The following is a 16,447-nucleotide window of genomic DNA, read 5'->3' as shown; positions in this document are numbered from 1 at the left end:
TCAACTCAGGCCTAAATCTGCTCCCCCTTATTTTGAGGCCATGCCCCCTAGTTCTAGTTTCACCCGCCAGCGGAAACAACCTCCCTGCTTCTACCTTATCTATTCCCTTCATAATCTTATATGTTTCTATAATATCTGCCCTCATTCCTCTGAATTCCAATGAGTATAGTCCCAGTCTACTCAATCTCTCCTCATAAGCCAACCCTCTCAACTCCAGAATCACTTGAATTGATGTGTAAATTGAGACAGGTGGATACTCAGCGAGACCTTGGTGTCCTCGTGCATCACTCACTGAAAGTAGGTTGCAGGTACAGCAGGCAGTAAAGAAGGCAAATGGTATGTTGGCCTTCATAGCAAAAGATTTGAGTATAGGGTTAGAGATGTTTTGCTGCAATTGTTTAGGGTGTTGGTGAGACCACATCTGGAGTATTGTGTGCAGTTTTGGTCTCCTTATCTGAGGAAGGATGTCCTTGCTATAGAGGGAACATAGCGAAGGTTTACCAGGCTGATTCCTGGGATCTATCATATGAGGAAAGACTAAGTCAATTAGGATTATATTCACAGGAGTTTAGAAGAGTCAGAAGGGATCTCATAGAAGCTTATAAAATTCTAACAGGGTTGGGCAGGGTAGATTCAGAAAGAATGTTCCCAATGGAGGGGGAGTCGTGAACTAGGGCTTATAGTTTGAGGATAAGGGGTAAACCTTTTAGGACTGAGGTGAGGAGAAATTCCTTCACCCAGAGGGTGGTGAATCTGTGGAATTCACTACACAGAAAGTAGTTAAGGCCAAAATGTTGTGTGATTTCAAGAAGAAATTAGGTGCAGCTCTTGAAGCTAAAGTGATCAAGGGATATGGGCGGAAGGGGGGGATAAGGATATTGAATTCAATGATCAGCCATGATCAAAATGAATGGCGAAGCAGGCTCGAAGGGCTGAATGGCCTACTAGTTTCTATGTTTCTAGTTTCTATGTTTCCAAGGCTTTCAGGTCAGCTGCTCCCCTGGGACACAGAGGGGGAGTCAGTGGGAGATTTCTCTCTTCACTCATCCACCCTCAGCCCCTTCTCCACCTCTGGTTCCCTGCAGGCCAACTCATAAAGACACCTCAGACCAAATAATGACCTCGGTGGAGACTCCTCCTTGAACTTGACTGGGGTGGGAGGGTGTGAGCAGATTAGTGAGGGGGCTGGGGAGATGGTGGAAAGGAAAAGTTAGAAATAATCAAAGCTAATAATGCAAACAGCAACAAGGAAGGGTCACCCAGACCTCATTCCTCTTGCGATCTTGGTGGGTGGGATGAGATAGTTATGGCTGGAGCTTCCTTGGTGAGGAAATAAAGAGATTTCTTGTCTCCCTCTCAGTTGCTTTTTTGACAGCTCAGTGGAATATTAAAGGGCTGTTAAATTGAGTTAATACAACATCTGTTTTCAGCATTTAATAAAGGACTTTGACGGAAATGACTGCGCAGGGCCAGCTGGGGGTTGTGGAGCTTTATTTCTGATGGGCTGCCTGTTGCTGAGGTGAGTTAACCCCTTTGCTGCCACAGGCCTGCCTGACAGGTGATCCAATCAGAGCGCACTCACATCTGAGTCAAGGCTTTGAGTTCAAGCCCCACTTCAATTCTTCAGCAAAGGACTCAGGCTGACAATCAATCCAGTGCAGTAATCAGGGAGTGCCGCATTGTTGGAGGTGCCATCTTCTGGATGACACCTTAAACTGAGACCTCATCTGCCCCCTCAGGTGGAATTAAAAGATCCGGTGACACTATCTTAAAGAGGAGCAGGGCAGTTATCCTTGGCATCCAGGCCACTACTTATCCTTGACCAACACCATGGGCGGCACAGTGGCATAGTGGTTAGCACTGTTGACTCACAGTTCCAGGGACCCGGGTTCAATTCCGGCCTCGGGTCACTGTATGTGTGGAGTTTGCACGTTCTTCCCGTGTCTGCGTGGGTTTCCTCCGGGTGCTGCAGTTTCCTCCCACTTTCCAAAGATGTGCAGGTTAGGTGAATTGGCCATGTTAAATTGCCCGTTGGTGTCCAAAGATGTGTAGGTTAGGGGGAATTAGTGGGTAAATATGGGGATAGGACGTGGGTAAGATGCTCTGTCAGAGAATTGGTGCAGACTTGATGGGACGAATGGCCTCCTTCTGCACTGTAGGGATTCTATGATAAAAAGAGATGACCTGATCTTTAGTATATTACTGTTTGTGGAAGCTTATTGAATTCTAACTGGGTGCTGTGTTTCACTATGGCCCAGAAATTCTAGGGAGTAGCTATCTTTCAAGCGGAGACAGGAAGTCTACTTGGACAATAGCTGCATGGAAAGGTGTTCTTTCTTTTTCATCAAGGTGGCTAATGGATATTCAAGAGTTAATAGCTGGAGCATTACAGAATCTCACCTCAGCCATATGAAATAAGCCACAGTCAGTCCTGTTATCAGCCAAACAAATACCTTCTGAGATCATTATGGAGAAAGAGGTCATGTGACTGGGGTAACCATTTTTGAATTTGTTCATCTACACATAAGCTACTGGAACAGTAGTAGTCAGTAGTCTGGAAAAGTTGCCAATCTCTCTTCTCTTCTATCCCAAGTTAAGACCCGATCTCTTACAGTTTAAGAATCCAGCACAGAGATAGTGAATTTCCATTGAAAGGAATTTAAGAAGCAAAATTCATCAACTCCTGAAAAAGAAGGGTTATGTATTTAAAGATAACAGGGGAATGTCTGGACCCGTTGGCTTCCAGCAAGAATAACGATGGCCTGGAGAATCAGGCGTCAGGCAAAAAATAGGTTTTGCACCGGGTTCCAAACCCGTTGTGATGCTCCCAGTCCGCCGGCTCCGATTGGATTCCTGCTCACTGAAAAATATTCAAATTGGCCAGTTAACATATAATTAGCAGGCTTGCAGGCTGATTCAAATACCTCTCACTATTCACCTGTCTCCCAGCTGGATCTGCGGTGGGCAGGCCTTCATACAGGTCCTCACAAGCAAGGACTTCCTGAGGCTCCAGGAAGCACCACCAACCCCTCAGCAATGAAAGGCATCCTCCCCCCAGAGCTCTGACGAAGGGTCATCTCGACTCGAAACATTGGCTCTATTCTCTCTCCACAGATGCTGTCAGACCTGATGAGATGAACCTCTTTTTATTTTAGACTCAGGAAAGCCTGCCAGACTACTATCTTTATAACCAGCACTTAAAAGTTTAAGATATTGAGCAAATAACTACCTTCACAAAAAAAACTTATTATGGTCAGAAGTGGGAGGGCAAGGTGAGTCACTTTTACTCCTCCTCGTGTGACCTGAACAACTTCAAAAGGGTTTCATCACGGGTTGTTAAGCACTTTGGAAATGTTCCGAGCTTGCGAAAGGTGCTGTATCAATTCAAGTTCTTCTTCTTCAGTGAAACCAGCAAAAGATACGATGGTGTGAATCATCAGTGACCACTTCTGCTGCTTTACCCTTTAACCTTTAACCTTAAATGTAAACCTTGGAATCAAAATGGCTGCAGCTCAAGGCCACAAAATCAGCAGCAGCTGAATTTTCAAAGCAGGTTCTTTCTGGTAGTGAGCTTATCAGCCAATGAAACAACACCATGGCTGGAATTTTCTGACCATTCACGCCAGTGGGGTTTTCCCATCTCGCTGCAGTGAACGGAGATTTGGCTTCGCCGCAGTGGGAGTGTGGCATGAGTGGGCAGTAAGATCGCGCCCATCTCTTTAAACAGTAGTAGGCAGTGCCCCAGTAATCCGGAGACCCAGAGTAATGCTTTAGGGACCTGGGTTCAAATCCCGTCACGGCAGATGGTGAAATTTGAATTCAATAAAAATCTGGAATTAAAAGTCTAATGATGGTCATGAAACCATTGTTGTGAAAACCCATCTGTCCTTTAGGGAAGGAAATCTGCCATCCTTACCTGGTCTGGCTTACATGTGACTCCAGACCCACAGCAATGTGGTTGACTCTTAATTGTCCCTCAAGGGCAATTAGGGATGGGCAATAAATGCTGGCTAGCCAGCGATGCCCATGTCCCATAAAATAATTTTTAAAAAGTACTTTCCAGTTTGTTTGCTTTTGCAATGTGTGTGTCACTGGTTAACTCAAAGGCAATTGAGTGGGTTCGGCTAATTCAATGGAAATTGAATAAATTTGGTTGCATTTATTCTCATAGACTCACAAAGTTAAAGTCTCCTGTTCCCTAACGGCTAAAAGAGTTGCTGACCTGTGAAACGAGATTGTATTGTCTCAATTTGGAGCCTGGCGGACTCAAACCTGAAGTTCACAGCACAAAAGATGCCTGTAGTTCAGCAGGAATTTTACTCCAAGATGAACAAGGGTTACTGGTATTGAATAATTGTTGGAACTGAGTCTCTGCTTGAAGCGAAGACCTTCGAACCTCAGCAGCAGTTCTGGCAAGATATCTGATGATCCACAGCAACTAACAGGCAGCATTGCAACAGTCAGGACCTCGAGTGGGTGACAGTAACCAGGTTCCACTCTGATGAGAGACAGAGCAAGTTCTTCAGACAGTCTGGCATTTTGAAACCATCTCGAGAGAGAGAGAGAGAGGACAAGGAAAAACAGATCCACCCTGAAGCCTCTTAATGGCGGGGTAGGTGGGGGGGTAGGTTTGGGGGGGGGGGGCGGTGTCGGGGCGAGGAGAGTTTCCCACATGGACATGAAATTGGAGATACCCATCCATATCCAATGTTCTTGTTACATCCTGGCATAAACATATTCCTGGAAGGAGCCTCATTAACCTGGTTACATCTGACAGCAAGTTTGCACTGGGTAATGTTAAGTTTCCCTTAGGCCTGAGATACAGTGAATGGCCAGATCGGCTCTACTCAAGGAATGAGGAGTGGGCACCCTCTGTTCATTGTAGAGCTGAGCAGCCATCAGCCCAGAACATTGCTGAGTTAATGTACACAGATAGTAGGCACAGGCCCGTTCGATATTGATCAACAGTAACAATGAGAGTCGTGTGGGGATAGGGCTATGAAGGACGGAGACCCTTGAAACTCATTAATGAACAGTCCCAAACCATCCATATCCCAGTGGTGTGACTTGTCGAACTTGGTCAGATCATCATGAGAAACACAGTGAGACAGGCACTGCTATTGACAGACGGGAGAGCCAACCGCTCAAGGATAGCTCCTACTCACTTTGCAGCAGCCAACAGCACAGTGAGATAAATTTGACTCCAAATCCCATTGCCCCAGGACATTGCTGCAGGAATTCTGATTCCCAACCTTTGGCTGCTCCATCACGGATCTTCCGGCCACCACAAAGTTAGAAGTAGGGATATTCAGCACCATTCCTCAGATACGGAAGCAGTCTGAGTCCACGTGCAGCAAGACATGGACAATATCCAGGCTTGGGCTGAAAAATGGCAAGTAACATTTGCACCACATAAGCGCCAGGCAATGACCGTCTCCAACAAGAGAGAATCTAACCATTGCCCCTTGACATTCAATCATGTTACCAAGGCTGAATCCCCCACTACCAGCATTCTGGGGGTTAACCTGGACCAGAAACTGAACTGGACCAGCCATATAAATACCATGGCTACAAGAACAGGTCAGAGGCTAGGAATACTGCAGCAAGTAACTCACCTCCTGACTTCCCAAAGCCTATCCACCATCTACAAGGCACAGGTCAGGAGTGTGATGAAAAACTCTCCACTTGCCTGGATGAGAGCTTCTCCAACTACACTCAACATCATTCAGGTCAAAGTAGCCCGCTTTGTTGACACCCCATCCACCACCTTAAACATTCACTCTCTCCACCACTGACACACAGTGGCAGAAGTGTATACCACATACTTGTGGTGTAGAAACTCACCAAGGCTCCTTAGACAACACTTTACAAATATGTCCTTCCAATGTCAGAAGTCACAAGGGCAACAGATGCAATGGAAACAACATCTGCAAGTTCCCCTCCAAGCCACTCACCATTCTAACTTAGAAATATATCGCCGTTCCTTCACTGTCGATGGGTCAAAATCCTGGAACTCTTCCCTTAACAGCACTGTGGGTGTACCTACGCCTCAGGGACTGCAGCGGTTCAAGAAGGCAGCTCACCACCACCTTCTCGAGGGTAACTAAGGATGAAAAATACCGGCCTTGCAAACAATGCTCACATTAAAAAGGATACCGTGGTTATATTGTAGTGCCTGATTTGGGGGAGTATTTGAAGTGGGAAGCGGCTGTGTATTTTTTCTATGAATCATCGCTTGAACAATAAATGTTTAGTGGAGATATCAAAGTGTTGTTTCAACAATGAAGTTTGAAACAGCTACATACATATGAACATATGAAATCGGAGCTGAAGAAGGCCATTCAGCCCTCGAGCCTGTTGCGCCATTCAATAAGATCATGGATGATGTTTGTGTTTTGAATTCCATATTCCCATTTACCTCCAATAACCTTTGATTCCCTTGCCTGACAAGAATTTACCTACCTCTGCCTTAAAAATATTCAGAGACCCTGCCTTCTGAGGCAGAGAGTTCTGAAGCCACACAACCCTCTGAGAGAAAAAGATTTCTCCTCAGTGACTTGGCTATCAAAGCGGTCAAACGACTGCAGTAGAATCCTACATTTATTTTCTTCATCCGTGGGACATCAGCGTCGCTGGCTGGCCAGCATTTATTGCCCATCCCTAGTTCCCTATGTTCAGAGGGCAGTTGAGAGTCAACCACATTGCTGTGGCTCTGCAGTCACATGTAGGCCAGACTAGGTGAGGACGGCAAATTTCCTTCCCTAAAGGACATTAGTGAACCAGATGGGTTTTTACGACAATCGACAATGGTTTCATGGTCATCACGAGATTCTTAATTCCAGATATTTTTTACTGAATTCAAATTCCACCAAATGCCGTGGCAGGATTCGAACCCGGGTCCCCAGGACATTAGCTGACTTTCTGGATTAATAGTCTAGCGTCAATACCACTAGGCCATTGCCTCCCCTACATTGCATCTTTGAGTTGCAAATTTTGGTCAGACGTATTCCCGGACATTTCGCCACCTGACCCTCTGCCTTCAACCACCCCTGCCTCACCTATGCCCACCTGACCTGACCACTGTCACAGATCCACCGCCTCGCTATGGCAACTGGTAAGCAGACACATTCTGTGCCAGCTGACTGGGTGTTTCCTGACTCTCAATCAAACAGTCACGGCCTCAACACACTTGCAACTAATGAGCGCCAGTATCCAAAGAAAATAAGAACACCTCTTTTGAGTGCCTGATGATTTTTCTCCTGGGCTACTTGCAGCGGTATGCTGAAGGTTAGTCTTCAATTCCTGAAGACTCCGGGTCAAGTCAGGAAGGTTGACAACCCTGGCGAGGACTAACCTGATAATGCAATGAGGAGGGAGGCTGGGCCATGGGAGAACGCTGTGAAATAAATGACTTCTATCAGAAATCGTCAACATTGCGAATCATTCAGACACACGAACAGTATGAAATGCTAAAGCTTCAAATGTGGGACTACAGACACCTCGTAAATTAACAGACTTTTCCATCCTCGACTTCTGGCTCCTTGAAATGAAACAAATAAAATATAGTCCCCCAGTAATACAACATCAATCACTGCTAGGTAACAGCACAAAACACAGAGCTTCTCCTCTCTGAACTTCTGCACCAGTCTTCCAGGAGAGGCCGATGCTGTGACTTTTCCATTTGCCAAGCACCTGTACTTGCGTTCAGTCTGTTTGAGGCTGCCAATGTACTAATGGTGTGGACTTCTCCCCCCAGGAATTATGCAGAGCGTTCATCCCATCAGAACGATTGCAAACCAGTCAAGGAACGGTGTTGCATAAATAACTTATAGAAATCAGCCTCATCTTTTTTGTTATTCATTCATGGGGTGTGGGTGTCGTTGGCTGGGCCAGCATTTGTTGCCCAGCCCTAATTGCCCTTGAAATGAGTGGCTTGCCATCACCATTTCAGAGGGCATTTAAGAGTCAACCCACATGACTGTGGATCGGGAGTCACATGTAGGCCAGACTGGGTAAGGTCGGCAGATTTCTTTTAATGAACCAGATGAGTTTTTTTTATGACTTCATGATCATCATCAGACTATTTTTTCAAGATTGGATTCAAATTCCACCATCAGCCGTGGTGGGATTCGAACCTGGGCCCCCAGAGCATTACCCTGGGTCTCTGGCTTACTAGGCCAGTGTCAATACTACTACACCACCACCTCCCTGAGGATATGCTAAGCAATTCCTGTCACAGAGTTGGGAGAAATAGATCTTGTCCCAGCAATGTGTATTAGATTCTGAGTTATCTGACAACAACTGCACCTGTCTCAATATTGACTAAGAGTAATAATCTCAGTCTAAGCGTAAAACGTAAAGGAGAATCTGCTGTCCCCATGGGTTTCATTGCATTATCATTTAAAATGAAACTGCTGAACTATGCAAGGGACAAGTGTATGATAAAGAGTGAAGACAGGATAGGGCTTAGGACTGATGTCTCCATGGTAAAGTATCCTGACAACGTGCACTGAGCTCGTAAAAAAAGCTTGGAGCAGAGGTGTGCAAATCATTGAAGGTGGTGGGGAAGGTTGAGAGTTGGTTAAGAAAGCATATAGGACCCTGGATTTTATACTCGGGATGTAGAGTACGAGAGTAAGGGAATTTGTATAACACAAGAATTTGGCTTCGAATGGACTGTGTCCAGTTCTGGGCACCACATTTTTGGAAGGATGTGAAGGCGTTAGAAAGGGTGCAGAAAAGATTCATGAGAATAGTCCCAGAGGTGAGGGGCGGGGGAGGGGGGGGGATTTTCCCGTCCTGCCCACCATGGGAATCGGAGTGGGTGGGGGAGGCGGGGGGGGGGGGGGGGGGGGGGGGGTCAGACCATGTAAAGGTCTGTTGACCTCAGGCAAGGTTTTCCAGTTTCGGGGCGAGTGTGGCCAGAAAATCTCGCCCGAGGATCTCCAGTTGCGTAGATAAATTTGAGAAGTCGGAAGATTTAACAGAGGTAATCAAAATCACAAAGGGCCTGGGCAGAGAGAGAGAAACTGTTCCCATTGGTGGAAGGATCGAGAGTGCCGATTTAAGACAATTGGCAAAAGAAGCAACAAGAACATGAGGAAAAACTTGTGTAGCGAGCCATTAGGAGCTGGAATGCACTGCGTGAGAGTGTGGTTGCAGGCAAATTCAACCATGGCTTTCAAAAGGGAATTCCATCAGCATCGATAGGGGAAAGAATTTGCAGGGCAAGGGGAAAGGCAGTGATGTGACACAAGGTGAATTGCTGTCCCAGAGACCCAGCACCGACACAATGAGCTGAATAGCCTCCTTCTGTCCAGTAAGCATTCTGTGATTCTACGGGTGGGATTTGATGTGAGAGGCTCTGAAGTAGTCACCGATTGGTTATTTAATGATTTCAATTGGCCAATGGATGGTTGGGTTTCCAGACAACCCCTCCCCCATCTAGTTAAAGTTGGCGAGGCAGGTAGCTAGATGTGGGAACAACACCCCTGGCACGGCACCCAATATTACACTCTAATGTTCTCCCCAAACCCTGCCTGTCTGCCAACAGTCCCCTGGAGCCCACAAAATCCAGTCCTATGAATCCAGAGCTGGAACTTTACCTAGGGAAGGAACAATAAATTCAGGGGGAGGGCAAGGAGAAAACTAGTGGGTGGGCATGGGCTAATGGCAGCAGGGCAGAGTGGAGGGTGTTGCACGGATGGGAGCTGGCTGGAATTTGTACAAATTTAAATGTACTCACCCGCAACAACTCCAGCAGTCTGGGGTAGATTGGACAGTATAGATACTGCCTCCCAGCCTGCCATGGCAACAAGTTTAGTACGGATTGAAACATAGAAGCTCGAAGCAGGAGTAGGCCATTCAGCCCTTTGAGCCTGCTCCGCTATTTATTTTGATCATGGCTGATCATCAAATTCAATATCCTTATCCCCCCTTCCCCCCACATCCCTAGATCCCTTTAGCCCCATGAGCTGCATCTAATTCCCTAGATCCCTTTAGCCCCATGAGCTGCATCTAATTCCTTCTTGAAATCACGCAACGTTTTGGCCTCAACTACTTTGTGTGGCAGTGAATTCCACATATTTGCCACTCTCTGGGTAAAGAATTTTTACCTCACCTCAGTTCTAATAAGTTTACTCCTTATCCTCAAACTATGACCCCCTAGTTCGCGACTCTCCCACCATCGGGAACATTCTTTCTGAATCTATCCTGTCTAATCCTATTAGAATTTCATATGTTTCTATGAGATCCCCTCTCACTCTTCTAAACTCCAATGAATATAATGAGTGTAACATATGATAGTGTAAAGCCTAGCATTAGCTGGATAACAGTGAAACTTCACAGAAGCAGCAAGCTATGATAGACTGGGTAAATTCCTGGCACGACAGTGACTTGATATGGACCAGCTAGTGTGAAGTCTTAAAATGCAACTTGAGATAGCAGGAAATATAACGGGTTGGGTTGTGTATAGTGCTGGTCGTGCACAGTCTGGAATGGACAGGGTGGTGTAAAGCTTGGCAAGGCAGACACCTGGCATGGGCGGGTGGCGTAGAGGCATGGATTGCATACAGAAAAGTACTTTGGCAGAAAACCTTCGGTCAGGGTTAAAGTTTAAATAAACCCCATGGATGCCAACAGAAAGGATCAGTGTATTTTTAAATGAAGCAGTGTTTGGAGTCGCTGCCCCCATCGATCACAACATGACACAGGGAGCACAAAGGGGACCTTTCACTGTGCTCGTATCCAACACATTTCCCCTCATTACACCACTTTGTTCATCGAAGTCTTAAACAGGAACTCTATCAAGTATGTTTCTTAAAAGGTACATTTGATGGGTCTAATGAGCCATTGCTGTATTTATCATAGCTTCATGTAAACAGGAGAATCAGTCACAAATTCTTCAGTGCCATCCTGAATTTTCTAATCTTTTCACTCCAACCCCCTGTGCAACTATTCACACCCCCACCTTGGCTCCCTCCAGCCTTCTTCTACCTCTCTCTTCTCCTCCAAGACCCTCCGCAAAACATACCATTTGACCAAACCTTTGGACATCCCTCCTAACATTTCCTCCCTTGCCCTGGTATTTATTTTATTCCTTGTGCTCCTGTGAAGGTCTTTGAGGTACTATTGATGTTAAAGGTACTACATAAATGCAACCTGTTGTTGATAGTGAGAGGGAGAAAAACAAACTCTCATAATACATACAGACAGGCACACATACAAACATATAAAGGCAGATAACACCACACACACAAACTACACACATTTGGCAAAGCCATATAGGTAGTCAATGCGTATATCTGTAGATGCAGTATAAATGTATACATACATGGACAAACAGACAAAGAAACAAACAGATAGACAGAGGCACACACACAAATACAAAAATGCAGATTTATACAAATGACAAAAGAGCAGAAAGATGAGTCTGTTACACTGTGGAGCTGTTTAATCAGATTCAATTTCGTGACAGATTTCAGGTACATTTGACTATGAGCAAACCAAGAATACACAACAGGAAAAACACCGGGAATAACACCGGGAACAACCCCGGGAACAACACCGGGAACAATCCCGGGAACAATCCCGGGAATAATCCCGGGAACAACATGGGTGACACAGTGGTTAGCACTGCTGCCTCACAGCGTCAGGGACCCGGGTTCGATTCCCGGCTTGGGTCCCCTGCATGTGTGGAGCTTGCGCATTCTCCCCATGTCTGCGTGGGTTTCCTCCGGGTGCTCCGATTTCCTCCCACACTCCAAAAGTATGTGGGTTAGGTTGATTGACCATGTTAAATTGCCCCTTCGTGTCAGGCGGATTCCAATACCAGGAACAGATCTGGAACAAAGACCTGGAACCACAGAACCAGGAACAAATGAGGGACAACACCTGGAACAACACCAGGAGAAAACTTGGTGCATACCAGACACAAACCAGAAACAGAACCAGGTTCAAGACAGGGAAAAGATGGGATGTATGCCAGGAAAAAAAACAAGATCCCCATCAGGAACAAAGCAGGAATAAAAACAGGATCCATACCAGGAACAAACCAGGATGTACACCAAGAATATAACATGAACATATAACGAGCACACACCAGGGGCATACACTGGGAATACAGCATGGAATATAACAGGACAAGCACCAGGAACACACACACACACACCAGGAACATGCACACACTAGCAACAAGGCAGGAATACACATCACCATGGATACACAGATCATAAAAAACTGGATACCCATCAAGTAAAAGCCAGGACACGGTACAAACTAGGGACAAGTTATGAATTAACTGGGAAACAGAACAGTAATATAGAGAGAATAAACTGGAAAATAAGACTAGTGCATACTTCTGCCGTGTAGTCACATTTGCAAAAAGCAAATATGCCAACCAATTTGTGTATAACCAGAACCCACAAACATTGATGAGGTGGGGCGGCACGGTGGCACAGTGGTTAGCGCTGCTGCCTCACAGTGCCAGGGACCCAGGTTCAATTCTGGCCTGGGGTCACTATCTGTGTGGAGTTTGCTTGTTCTCCCCGTGTCTGTGTGGGTTTCCTCCGGGTGCTCCAGTTTCCTCCCACACTCCAAAGATGTGCAGGTTAGGTGGATTGGCCATGATAAATGGACCCTTAGTGTCAGGGGGATTAGCAGGGTAACTATGTGGGGTTATGAGGATAAGGCCTGGGTGGGATGGGCAAAATAGCCTTCTTCTACCCGATGGGCAATCTGGCCTCCTTCTGCACTGTAGGGATTGAATGATTCTATGAAATGCGCAGGTGATCTGGTTTTGGAGCTATTGGTCCAAGCACAGGGAGAATTTGCCTGATTTCTTTTGAAAAGTGGCACATCCACCTTAAGAGGATGGATAGACCCTTGGTTTAATACTTCATCCTAAAGGCAGCACCCCCAACAGTGCAGCAACTCCCAGTACTAAACAAAAGTCGAAACCTGAATTATGGACTCAAATCTCTGAACTGGAGGCACCTTCACTCACAACCTTCTCGCACAGGGGAGAAAGTGCTATTGAGTTAAATAACCTGGGACACAAAGCAGGAACCTGTAGACAGACCAAGAACCAGAACCAAAATAGGAACGTTCCAAAAGAAAACCCAAAGAACCCCAAGAGAACGAGCATGCAGCGAAAGCAAGTTAGGAGAATACAGGACGAAAGAAGAGTCAGTATTTCCCAGACAACACACTCGGGGAAACCAAAGGAACAAAATGGGAGCACACAAAATACAAACCGGGAACTAAGCCAGAAGGAACCAGCAACAAACAAATGAAGACATAGCAAGAACAAAGATCAAGCTAAGTTTCTCTGTGACTATCATCATGGTAGCAGGAGAGATGTAAGAATATGGGATTGTGGAACTGTCAGTTTTAATGATCGTTAAGCTATCCATCATGAGTGTAACGTCTACTCTATCTACTACCAATGCCTGCGTGAGTTCTATTGAAGAGTATAGATAAGACTAGAGACAGCCACATTATATCAATCATACTACAATAGATGCACCAAGATAGGAACTGTATAGATGTATTTTGAGATGCAAACTATTAGCCATATAGTGTAACATATATAGTAAATTATGTATTATTCATCAATTTAGTGCAAAGTATTATATCGCACAATATTTAATCTGTCAGGATTTTTCATGTCTTTTTCTTAATATACCACATTACAAGCTATGGATATCCATCAATTCAGAGCAAAGTATTATATAGCACAGTATTCAATTTGCATGGATTTTTCATATATCTTATCCTTGATAAATTACATTACAATATAGCAGTAAGGTTATGCTATACAGAATAGTATAGGCTGCACAATATAGTTCCATATTTGCATGTGTTTTAAGTGTTATAAATACCAAATTGCTGCACAAATGAAATCAGAACAAATTAATTGTGCCAAACCACTTTAATTGGACTCAACTGTCCCTCACTCACTCTACTGATACTGGACTGCCCCACTCACTGGAATGGAACTGAACTGTCCTTACACACTCTGATAGGTTTGCACTGACCCTCTCTCACCGTAATGGGGCTGCACTGTCCTCCTTTGCCCCACTGGGGCCAGACTCCGACCACCACCATTTTCACACAGTTCATTTAGTTAAAAATTTCTTCATTAACCCTTCTGAATATTCCAAGTGCTTGGTGCTATAATTCATAACGTACATTCTCAAATTGTAAGGTGCCTGTTGCAATTGGAATTCCAGCTTTGCATTTATTATAAAGACCACCCATTAAATGAGACCTGTTTTCAGAGCTCTGTTCTGTACCTGATACAGCAGAGTCCCTGGCATATCCTGCAGTGGGGTACAGTATGGTACACTGCTGGTTTCCCTTCAGACCAGATTTTTTGAACCCACTATGGTCTGTGTCAACTCAGATACATTGATCACAGCTGAAATTTATACAGGTGTTATTGCCAGCCAATTGCCATTTTACTTTGTTGGGGTATGATTTAACTGAGAAGCACATGTGTCTGTGTGAGAGTGAATGTGGAGGTGTGAAAAATTGTTACTGTATTGTATGAATGATTTAGTGAGTGTGTGAGTGATTATGTATGTGTGTGTGTGTCTGTGTGAGTAAGTATTTTTGTGTTGTGTATATGAGTGAGTGTACTTATGTGTCAGTAATTCCCTATCACTCAATCTGTGTGAAGATGTCTGTACAAGTTTGTATCTGTGTGTGTTTGTGAATATCTTTGTGTATCTCTGTGTCTGTTTCTATTTGTGTGAGTCTGTTTATATGTATTTTTCCTTTTGTGCCTGGATCTATGTGCCTCCATGTGTCTGAATGTTTGTGCATGTGTTTCTGTGTGTGTCTCTTTCTGTATATTTCTGTGCAAATGTGTGCATGTCTGCACAGTTCCATGTCTGTGTACTTGTGTGTTTCTGTATGTGTCTGTGTATTCCTGTGTATTCAGTATGTCTGCATATTCTGTATGTGTTTCTGTGTGTGTCTCTTTCTGTGCAAATGTGTGCATGTCTGCACAGTTTTGTATGTGTACTTGTGTGTTTCTGTATGTGTCTTCCTGTTTGTTCCTGTGTTCTGTATGTCTGCATATTCTGTGTGCTTGTATGTATGTGTGTGTGTGCTTCTCTGTGTGTATACTTCTGCGTGTTACAGTATGTATATGTGCACACATGGCTTGGAGTAAATGGAAGATCGAGTGAACAAAAAGTACGATATTTGTAAGAGATGGAGACAGAGTGAGGCAGAACAAGCAGGAAAAGTGACCTGGTGAACTGACAGCTCTCTCAACAACGTACCACATTACTGAGGAAATCGGCTTCGTTCAAATCTTCCAAATCCACAAGGCTTGAAGCTGCGAAGAGTTTTTCTGCTCCAAAGTTATCCAGGATATCCATAGTGACTGTGGAACGGGGAGGCTCCAATCGCTCGGATCTCCCAGATGTTGTAGCTCAGGGGGTGGGGGGGGCGGGGGGGAATTAATTGACTCTCGGAGCCCAAGCTCTTTAAACTCTGCCGCTGTCTCTTCCGGGGCTGCGAGAGAGCTTTCACTGCCTTGAGAATGGAGGGGAGGAAGAGGAGGCTGTTTAAACGCTGCCAATGCCGGCTGATCGCTATCAGGCTCCCTCTGCCAGAGAGTGAGGGTGATCCCTGCCTCTTCTCTGTGCGAGCTTTCTGATTGTCTGTCTTTGATGTGTCAGTTCAGCACAGACAGCTGGGCAGCTGCAGATTCTGGACTCGATATCCACACTCCTGTCGCTTGGCAGTCTCTCTCTCCCTCTCTCTCCCCCTCTCCTTGTGTGAACTCCATACGGACTCACTTTGTCACTGTCCAGTTCACACACTCCTCACAGCACTTTCCCCAAGACATCACGTCACTCCCCTCTCTCCACAATTAACCCGTTGAGAACCCCTAGCAACATCCCATTCACTGGGTAAAAATACTCCCGATTTGCCATATGCTTTGAGAGCAGTTTGTGATTTTTGTTTTGCAGTTAAATATACTGGATTGGTAAAACATCTGAAAGAACATTACAAACATATCAAAATGTCCATCACAGAAATTGCAATGATATTCAAGTTTTCTACACTATGCACTTTAGGGTGGAGGTTCAAACTTTCCCAAATCCCGAAGTTCCTCATCTTGGCAGTGCTGCCAACACAGTCTTGCACGGTGGCACAGTGATTAGCACTGCTGCCTCACAGCGCCAGGGACCTGGGTTCAATTCCAGCCTCGGGTGACTGTGTGGAGTTTGCACATTCTCCCTGTGTTTGTGTAGGTTTCCTCCAGGTGCTCCGGTTTCCTCCCACAGTCCGAGACACCTGCTGGTTAGGTGCATTGGCCATGCTAAATTCTCCCTCAATGTACCTGAACAGGCGCCGGTTTGTGGCGACTAGGGGATTTTCACAGTAATTTCATTGCAGTGTTAATGTAAGCCTACTTGTGACACTAATA

At 45.3% G+C, this 16,447-nt stretch overlaps 1 protein-coding gene across 1 annotated transcript in view; it reads right to left on the bottom strand.

Annotated features, from left to right (window-relative positions):
• creb3l1 (cAMP responsive element binding protein 3-like 1) overlaps positions 1-15,819 on the bottom strand; it is a 106,249-nt gene extending 90,430 nt beyond the window's left edge. Inside the window, exon 1 of the mRNA XM_078221369.1 lies at positions 15,291-15,819. Within this exon, the coding sequence (XP_078077495.1) occupies positions 15,291-15,389 (99 nt within the window). The 5' untranslated portion in view covers positions 15,390-15,819. The remainder of the gene's footprint in view (positions 1-15,290) is intronic.
• Positions 15,820-16,447: the final 628 nt, after the last annotated feature.

The sequence above is a fragment of the Mustelus asterias genome, chromosome 9, assembly GCF_964213995.1.
Source record: "Mustelus asterias chromosome 9, sMusAst1.hap1.1, whole genome shotgun sequence".
In the NCBI taxonomy this organism is placed as follows: domain Eukaryota; kingdom Metazoa; phylum Chordata; class Chondrichthyes; order Carcharhiniformes; family Triakidae; genus Mustelus; species Mustelus asterias.
This window is presented reverse-complemented; position numbering and strand designations above follow the sequence as displayed.